General features: G+C 42.1%; 1 protein-coding gene across 1 annotated transcript; it reads right to left on the bottom strand.

Moving 5' to 3' along the window:
- Positions 1-1,600: 1,600 nt before the first annotated feature.
- On the bottom strand, positions 1,601-9,733 carry PPP1R15B (protein phosphatase 1 regulatory subunit 15B). Its single transcript, XM_027082708.1, has 2 exons — positions 7,295-9,733; positions 1,601-4,341 (listed from the first exon to the last, which is right to left on the bottom strand). Exons 1-2 carry the CDS (start codon positions 9,428-9,430, stop codon positions 4,120-4,122), a joined length of 2,358 nt encoding a protein of 785 aa, XP_026938509.1. The 5' UTR covers positions 9,431-9,733; the 3' UTR covers positions 1,601-4,119.
- Between the last annotated feature and the right edge of the window lie 387 nt (positions 9,734-10,120).

Here is a 10,120-nt window from a genome sequence, read left to right on the forward strand (position 1 = left end):
TGCTGAGCAACGTACTTACTCTTTAGAATGTACCAGATGTCTTTATATCTCTGTATTACTTTTATAAATAACATGAGATAAAAATGAAGATATTTTTATTTTTAAAAGGTACATAAAGGAGGGTCCAAAGGAAGTCTCCAAATGAGACCAACAAACTCCCAAATCTGTGTGTAACTATCAACATTTCTGAGGTCAGCAATTAAATATTTGCTTTAAACTTTCTATTAAAGTAGAACAAAAAAGAAACACAGCACAACTTCTATAGGGATATTGGGATAGTCATTAACAATAAATCTGGCTTGGTGTAAACATGACTATTATTATATTTTCTCCCCTTCCTGGGGGGACATAGCCAAAAATGCTTAAATTAACCCCAAGATGGTAATAGAAGTATAACCTGGGCCATCAATTCAATCTGTACTCAACATTGATTTATCTGCAACTAAATGTTAATTTCTTTCTAGTTCAGAAATACACCTTTAATAACTTTTCAATAGCTTGGAAGATCCAAATGCCTAAATTAAGAATGCTATTATGCCTTAGTCCATGAACAGGCTTGCTATAGCCCAAATGTCTTTTTTTCAGGATAAGAAGTTTGTTTTTTCTGATGTTACCATCACATTTATTCAATATCATGAGGTAACATCATGACTTACAAATACCATGGTTATCATTAATATTAATGCACAAAATAAAGAAACCGAATTCCCTGATACTTAGTAGAAACACTATGCTATTCCCAGAATATGAATTTACTGCTTCTGTGAATACTATTTTACTGTTGTTTTTTTTTAAAATAAATTTGTTTTTATTTTTGGCTGTATTGGGTCTTCATTGCGGTGCACGGTCTTCTCATTGCGGTGGCTTCTCTCATTGTAGAGGACGGGCTCCAGGTGGGAGGGCCTCAGTAGTTGTGGCGGTGTGAGGGCCTCAGTAGTTGTGGCGCACAGGCTCAGTTGCTCCGTGGCATATGGGGTCTTCCCGGCCCAGGGCTTGAACTTGTGTCCCCTGCATTGGCAGGAGGATTCTTAACCACTGCACCACTAGGGAAGCCCACAATTTTACTGTTTTCTTTGCAGAAGAAATACATAGTTGGGGCCAATTTTAGAATCAAACCCCCATTCTCTAAGAAGGGCATTTCATACGCTAAGAACTAAATTCTTTTTTCTAATACCAAAATGTGGTTTACAATTATATTTATTCCCTTACCATTCCTTCCACTTCAGTTAGTTGTGGTGTAATTTCCATGTCACATAACCTTTTTTTTTTTTTTGCGGTACGCGGGCCTTTCACCGCTGTGGCCTCTCCCGTTGCGGAGCGCAGGCTCAGCGGCCATGGCTCATGGGCCCAGCCGTTCCATGGCACCTGGGATCCTCCCGGACGGGGGCACGAACCTGCGCCCCCTGCATCGGCAGGCGGACTCTCAACCACTGCGCCACCAGGGAAGCCCCACATAACCTTTTTAAACCACATAAATTTGTGCAGCACCTTTAAAGTTTACAGTGCTTCTACAAAAACACCTGATTTAATTCTGGAAATCCTGCTCAGTAATACTGAAAATAATGTAAAATACAATATAAAATTGAACCAAAATATCTTGTAACATTTAAAAATTGCAAATATATTTATTACAATTTACAGATTAGCTAACAGTTATATACACAAATATAATTTTAGCTATAAAGTCCCAACAAACTGGTTACATTTAAATCATTGGATCTGTAGAAGCCAATTTAGATGTCTTCTAGTCCCCGAACTTCACCTTCCTTAAATTATAAAAAAATAAAATCTGATAGTTTTGATTTCAAGTTAAAGATGACGAGATGGTGTTATCACATTTGAACACTCAGAAAAGGAAATTTTACTTGTCTGTACAAAGCCTTTCATATGCTACATTGATACTTAAAGCACCATCGCGAGACTTTTAGGTGTGTAAAATGTTCAGTTAAAACTTCCAAGGATTTTAAGACTGAAGGTTTAACTTTGTTCTAACAACTAGAATCAGAATGAAACTGGTAAGAATTCTGTTTCTTCCCTTGTCCAACTTTAAAATGGTCCCTTTTGTCCTTATCACCGCCTGATCACTTCTTTTAAAGGAGGGTAGTAAATGGGAGAACTCTTCACCAAGCTTTTACGTATTTGGTAGTGAGGCTGGAATCTCAAGGGAATAATTCTCCAAAATCCAGTAAATGTAAAGATATCCCATTATTTTCATACATGCAGAGGTGCAAGATTTCAGAAACACAAAACACAACCTAAGTCTCTGAAAACAGTATACTTCAGTCTGGTTTTAAAAGAATGCCTACACATTTTCAAAGTTTTCTTTTCAAGGCAAGTGACACCTTCTTTCCAACTGACACAGCTGGTGTTTGAAACTTAAGCTTATTTCCATGTTGTTACACCAGACTCTATAAATGCATTCCCTGTGATTACCTAAAATGCAGGGGCACAAACCACATTGAAGAAGGGCTCTGCAAAAATCTGACTTTTACTTGTACTCTCAGTGTGTTTAAGTATGAATATATATATACATATTAACACTAGAGGCAGTTCTTAGAGCAACCCAAACAAATAAAATAATGACCAGGTAGATTATAAACTGAGGTAGTAACCCTGCAAGCACTTCTGATGAAAAATTTGTCCCCACTCTGAAACAGGTTCAAAATTAAGAGGTCATCTATTCTATTCATGTTTTCCATTACCTGTGACAGGAGGCACATGAAACAAAAATAGACCATTAAGGAGTTGGTTAACATTCCCTCAACCTAACAAATGCACACCATGTAGAACTAGCTCAATAAACCAAACGCAATCAGTCACTGCAAAAACAGTCTGCTTTGGAAAATGAACATTATCACTTTTGTTTATTAAAGATATCAGCTTTTTTCAAGTGGAAAAAAAAACAAAAGTAAACTTTGGGCTGAAGATATTAAGACTTTCTGTTTGTTAAATCTATAGTTCTTTCCTGAAACTATAGGCCTTGCCATTACTTCTCTCACTATTAAAAAAGGAGAACACAATAAACTTGGATATTGACTGAAGTCTACATTTTACATTTCAAACTGGAAAGTTAAGAACTGTCCATTTCCAAGTTCACAGTGCCATCCCGACAGGTTTTAAAAGTGACGGTGCTGAGGCATATTAATAACACTGGTTTTCTTTTGAGAGCACATACAACAAGACCAAATTGCTCTGAGATGTCTCCTATCTTCTTCCTAGGAAAATTCTAAGCTTTTAAATTTAAAAGCAACTATGATGCAATTATTACTTCGGGAGTCTTTTACAACAATTTCTACCTACTGAAGACACAAAGAACCACCCAAGTGGGAACTATAATAACATATACAGAACCTTCTTCAAAAAAGAGTTTGCACAGAAATTAAGTATATCAGATGTTAAAATTTGGCAGAAATATGCAGCTTTCCCAAAGTAACAGAAAGTACTGCACATATAGGTTTTGTGGCAGTTCTTGGAAATATCCTAGGTAGAGCTTAATCTAGAAATAAAAACCCACCACATATTTTCAACCAGTCATTTTTAGAAAGAAAGAAAAAACCCCACAATGACACAAGATAATGTACTTTAAGTTGGTAGTATATACAAGATTATTTTCTTAGCCTTGAAGTAGAAGGGCCAAATTACTGAAATAAAAAAATATAGAGAAAACATAACAGCCCATTAATTTCAGAATGTTCAGAGGGAAAAAAGAGCCCAAAGTTTTTAGACAGGTACACGTAATTTAAATTAGAATGAAAAATGGGCTTCAAACCCTATAAATATTGTTTCCCAAGAAAATAAGTTTTCAAAGTGCAAAATTACACCTTAAGAGGTCCCCTTTTCACTTCAGCAAGCAAACAACATTCAAAAACAACTCCAACTGAACAAAAAAGGAGGATTAGAAATCACACCATCTCATCCTTCATTTTCAGGGCTTGGCTTCAAACCTGTACATTTCTGAGTGGGATATGTTGCAAAAAATATATATTAAACTAGGTCACTGGATCCAAGCTGCATATCCTCTAAGAAAAAAGTCAAAGGACAGCTGCCAATTTTTGTTTTTAAAAGAAACCTCTCAAGTAAGAGGTAGTGTTTGCTAAGGCCAGAGGCTGTCACATCATCTTAACATTGCTCGAAAACATTAAGTCCTTTGAAGCACATTTCCTGGAGTCTATTAAACATTTTTTCTCTGTGCTCAAATGTCAAGCAGTATCCAATAGCGTCTTCTGTTTCTTGAATTCGTTTCTGGAATCTGCATCCATCCCGTGCAAATTCTTCCCATGGTCCTTTTCGATCCTCATCACCACTTATATAATACTCAGTAACTTCTTCAAGGAAGGTTACCTATAAAGATATAGACTAATTTTAATCTCAAATATAACAGAAGCAAAAGGAAGGAATGAAGGGAGGAAGAAAGGGAGGGAGGGAGGAAAGAAGGAAGGGTTCTAACTGACTAGATGGCACCTGAATAAAACAGTGGGCAAATGTCCCTTTAATTCCTTTCTCTTTCTCCTTCTCTCTCTCTCTCTCTCACACACGCACACACAATACACACACAAACACACACACACACAGTCCCATCCCGCATCCATTATCCGGTCAACCCCAGACTACCCCCAATCCAGATGGGTAAGTGAAATTCTCCTGATGTTATTAATCTTTACTTTTTTTTAATCTTTAGGGAAATCAATTCTGTGATACTTTTCCAAATGACAAATGTTTCCAAACAAAGTATTTCAGAAATATATTCCTGGAGTCAATGCTTTTATTACAACACAAAAGCTTTTACAAGATCGTCACTTATTTCTATTCTTCCTTTTTCCAAAAAAATTTCACTTTTCAGTGCTTTCCAATTCTTGAATCATAAATATGTAGTATTATTCTTATATTATTACTTTTGTAATAAGAATACGGAAGAGAGTTACTTAATAAACAAACTGCAGCAAAATTAACGTATCTTTAAAGTTATGTTACTATAAGAGAGACTGTAAAGATAAAAACCCTCTTTGTATTCCTCAATATGCTATCACTACATATACATGAAATTGAGAATATTACAATATACATGATCACATGGAGTGACAGTCTCTTTTAATGCCTACTTAATTTCTAATATAGAAGTTTTTCTTTTTTATCAAACACCAAAAGTAAAAACTTGTTTTAAAATACGTTCAATAGTTACATCAGCTAATCCCACCGTGACCTACTACTTTCATTCCCTTTACATCAGGCCAAGGAATGCCCCCGAGGACAATTAGTAGGTATGTAATACCTTAAAAGTTATTGCATTCTAGTGTTACTCATTGTGTCACCAAGATAAATAACAACAACAAACATTTATATAGTGGTTATCATATGCCAGGCTCTTTTCAAAGTACTTAGCAATTTTTATCTCACTTCATCATCATATCAACCCTATGGGGTATGTATTACTATCATCTCCATTGTACAGATAAGGAAATCAAGGTAGGTAGGTGAACTGACCTGTTCATATCACACAGCTTCTATGGGTGTGTAAGGATTCAAACCCTGAGTCTGGCTCCACAATCTGCACAATGTTATGCCACGACACAAAGCATTTTAAACTCCCAGATCTGAAAGCCTCATTCTAAGAAGTAGGCACTATCCATTATTCCCGTATACCTAAAGAATGGCATGTAGTCAAAGGCTATAATTTTACCATATCGCAGACAAAATCTTTTATAAATGTTGCTTCTAGTTCATAGTAATAGCTGAGACACAGCTACTTGACTCATCTCAGTCATATTCAATGAGCAAGCTAAAATGAGGCATGAGATTGGCCTGAGGTCCCTGAACAAGAGCTACCATTTTAAAGTCAAGGCAACTAACTGTGAGTTTTATCTACTCACCTCATTTAAACCGTGCAATAATTCATACAATAGTTCTTCTTCTTCTTATTACTTCCATAAGATAAATAAATGAATCAAAGCCATGAGAGGTCAAGTTACTTCCTAGCTCTGGCTGTCTTCTCAAATCTCTTGGCCCTAACTACTCAGGAGTGGGGAACAAAGGTCTCCAGGTGCCAAGTGCTCGTTCCATTGCTCCATTTCGCTTCTTATCTATTCACTAAATAGGTCATTTTGTCAGGGACCCTTTAAAAATATAGAGAAAAACTCTTTGATGACAGCATTTACAAAAGTGTAAACTGAAATTTAATTTTTAATATGCCTTATTCTGCTTCTATGGCGAAGACATAAGATTACCACCATTTAGGGACATTTTCTACCCCTGGAAGAGTTTCAAAGTATTAAGCTGGTCACTTGGAGACAGTGGATGGTTCTTTCCACTTGAAACTTTGATGCTGCTGAATCTGAGGTCAATAATAATTTACCTACACCTTTCTCTTTCCAAATATAAGTAAAGAAGAAACTTTCCCTTCACAATAAAAGATACCCTGTGTGTCTGGGGGGATCACTCTCCAATTAATAACTTCAGTTGAATAAACAATAGAGAAAAAAAAAAGCAATTCAAAAGACTCCCAAAATAAGGTTAACTTGACAATGTGTTGAAAGAGTAAAATAAAATGCTCCATGAAGTTTTAAGACTAGTCTGGGAATAGGAAGCAACTACTCAAAAAAACCAAATAAATGACCATCATTGTTACAAATGATTATTAACCTGTAGCTGGCCAATGATAACTAGTAATACTTTCTCAAGAAAAGGCAACACTATTTTCTGTATTGTTTTTGACTGTCAATCAAAATCCCAAATGTCCAAAAGTTTTTAATACTGAAATCAGTATTTTCTTTCATGGCAAAGAACCAGACAAATATGACTTGCTACTTGGTACCATCATCCCTTTGGGTTCTAACGGACAGGAATGAAGACACTGTTATCATGTAACTACAACACTAAGTGTCTGCAAACACCACATTTATTACCATTTAAAACTCTATGGCTATAATAGGACCTTCTCAATCTCTAGAATTAAATCGTGTACACACAAGGTTTAATTTTTCTGTTTCTTAAAAAAAAAGTGAAAAGTTTAAGCTTGGAGGAAAACAGCCCAGAGCTGCCAATCCAAAAGAAAACAGCACCTTCGAGCTAACATCTATACAATGGCACCTTCAATTCAGACAGGAACAACACTCAAATGAGGGAAGTGGCGGGGGGGCAGGGGGGGGGGGAGGCTCATTTCTCAATCCAAGTGTATGAGCTTGCAGTCTTTCCTCAAAAATATGCACTATTATGCCTCCAGGAAAGTCATGCTGATATCCTTAACCACATCAGAACAGGCAATACAAATTATCAGGCATGTTAAAAGAAAGAAACAAACCTTTTTTCTCTGGATATGTGTGTGTCTTGCTCCAGAAAGAACCCCACCCTGTACCAAGTCTGGACATTCACTTTTTCGGCTCCCTGACAGTTGTACCTTACAGGAAAGTAAGCTGTGACACTCAGAAATGGCCACAATAGACTCAGACGGCCTCTCTGAGGCTCGACAGCCTTTCCAATTTTTCCCTGATGTTTGAAAAGGAGCCTTAAAATTTAGAAGGTTGTAGGGGTCATCGGAATTACAGAAAGAATTCCACAGTTTGAGACTCTCTGCTTCATCTGCACTAGATTCCCAGTCATCTTCTTCCCCAGAATTATGGTCAGGAGACTCAGGAAGGCTTGCAGTCCAGGGAGGATTTTCTAGATTAGACTTCTCAGACAAATCCGTCTCTGAGTCAGAAGGGTCTCTGGGAAGAATTTTCGCAGCAGTCTGAATTGTTGCTGTGAAGTTTTGGGGGTTATAAGGATCGACACTATAGAAAGAGTTCCAAAGGTGGAGCCCTTCTGAGTCTTGTTCAAGGTCTGATTCTGAGAGTGAGCTATCGCTATCAAAACCATCATCCTCAGCGTCGTCATCCCAATCCTCACCTTCTGAATCAGAACTTGTTTCCAGGTCACTGGCTGCACCTCCCAAAATGTAATCTATCAATTTGTTGCTACAGGCTGGTCTGGCAGAAATGGGAAGGTCATCGTCTATGTCTGAGGAGTCAATTACACTTATTTGGTCCTCTCCAGGCTCCTGCTCCGTAGGAACCTCACAAGATAGACAGCCTTCCGAGGTGCCCTGTCTCTCCAAAGCAAGGGGAACCTCTTTAGTCAACAATTCTACCTTCTCCTCAGTGGGTTCCTGAGCGGTGCCGGGAACGGCTCCAGCAGCGGGAACACACTGTGTTGCACTATCTCTGCGGTGCTTCAGATCCATCCGGAGCAGGCTGTGCTCTTCCTCCAGGCTGTGGTAGCCATGATCTTGGTCAGGGGTGGGTAACGCTTGGCCCTTGCTGGCCTGCTGAAGGAATTCCAGCCGCTTCATGCGAAGATGGTGGATTTCGGGCAGCCCTTCTCTAGAGAGAGGCGCACATCCCTGCAACGAGACGCAAGCCATCTCCGCGTTGAGCGGCTGGGGATGAGATGGGACCTCATCCAGGCAGCCGCTTTCTGGGCTCAGCGCCTGGAAATCGACCAGCTCGCCACTTCTAACGCTGCTCTGATAGCTCAGCTCTACCCGGGGCAGGCAGTCCAGATAGGAGGGGTTCAGCAAATAGGAGACGACGTTGGCACTGCTTAAGCGCTGAACGTTGAGAGGCCCGGAGGGCGAAGGGCCAAGTTCCCGCCCGGAGAACAGATTGGCTTGGAGCTCCACTCCCCACAGCTGCTGCTCTAGGAGAAAAGCGTGGGCTGCGGAGTCCAAAGTTCCTCCCTTGGCTTTAAGTTCCAATTTTAGATCTGAGGACGAGCACTGCCAGTGGATGCCCTCCTCTAGCCAATCGAGGGGAACGGCGGCCGCGTCAGCCGAGGGCTCTAGCCGCAGCGAACTCAGAGATTTCGGCGCTGTGGGGTCGTCGGGTTCCTCCCGGGCCCTCAGGGCTCTCAGCACGCTGTAGCCTCCAGCAAAATCTAGCCATCTGGTCGGAATCATCCCACCGAAAAGCTGGCTCCAGATCAGCAGCTTCTGAAGCAAGCCGGGGAGCGGCGCAAAGAGCTGGGAAAGCAGCTGCATCCACGAGCTGCGCCGAGCCTCAGGCGGGGGACAAGAAGCCAGTTTGAGATCCCCGGAGTGTTCCGGGGCAGGAGGTGCGGGGAACTTGGAAGTGCCTGGTCGCGAGCGCCGAGGGAAGAAGAAGGGCAGCCGGAACCGGGAGTCCGCCCGCGGGGCGGCCCGTTCCCGCGATGCGTCTGCTGCCGGCTCCATCTCCGCGTTCTCGGCAAGTCTCTGAGGGAGGAAAGCGGAGCTCAGCGGCGGGCGGCCGGGAGGGACTCCAAAAGGCCTACAGAGTCTCAGCCTTGCCCAGAGGCGGAGTTGATGCCCCAGGCCGATCCCCGGGCCAACAGAAGAGCCACAGAGGAGAGCGGCTTCGGCCGCGGGCGGCAGACCACAGTCCGGAACGGCGGGCACAGGACGCGGCGGCCGAGGCGACATCCATCCTGGCAGAAAGGAGGTGTCCTAGTCCTCTCCAGCCCTCTCCACCATAGATAGAAGCCCTTCCGCGGCGGCGGCGGCGGCGGCGGCGACTTGCCAGGAGAGACTGACCGTGGAAAAGCCCCTCAGCTAAGCGACCCCGGAAGGGCTGGGCCGGCTGGCTGGTGGAAGCGAAGCTCAAAATGGCCGCAGGGCCAGCGCCGAAGCAGGACGCCTCCAAGCAAGCGGACGAGACGAAGGAGGGCGGACGGCTACGCCACCAGCTCAGGGCCACCGAACGTCACTCGCAGGATCAGGCGGGCGGGCCTTTCCGCACTCTTCCTTGTGGCCGCTGATTGGCCTAGCTCAGGTCCCTGTCGGCTTCCTTACTCTCGGTAGACGCAGCTCGCGCGAGGGAGATTGCATCAGCCAGGCCCAGCACTACGCGTGCGCACTTGCTGCTCGGCGGTCGCCTAGGAAACCGCCCCCTCCAGCCCCTCCTCCCCGCCCTTTGGGCCAAAGGGAGCGGCTTAAAGAGGTGGAGAATTCCCTGGAAGCCTTTTAACGGCCTAATACACACCCAAGTGTATACAGATACCTTAGCCTTGCATATATCTAGGCAACACTGGGGTTCCAGTGTTGTTGAGTGCTAAGTAGATCATCAACCTAAGATCTTAGTATAATAAAAGTTGGGAAATGCTGTGTAGATAC

This window comes from Aethalodelphis obliquidens, unplaced genomic scaffold, assembly GCF_003676395.1.
Source record: "Aethalodelphis obliquidens isolate GAN/ISIS:26980383/991018 unplaced genomic scaffold, ASM367639v1 scaffold48, whole genome shotgun sequence".
Taxonomy (NCBI): Eukaryota; Metazoa; Chordata; class Mammalia; order Artiodactyla; family Delphinidae; genus Aethalodelphis; species Aethalodelphis obliquidens.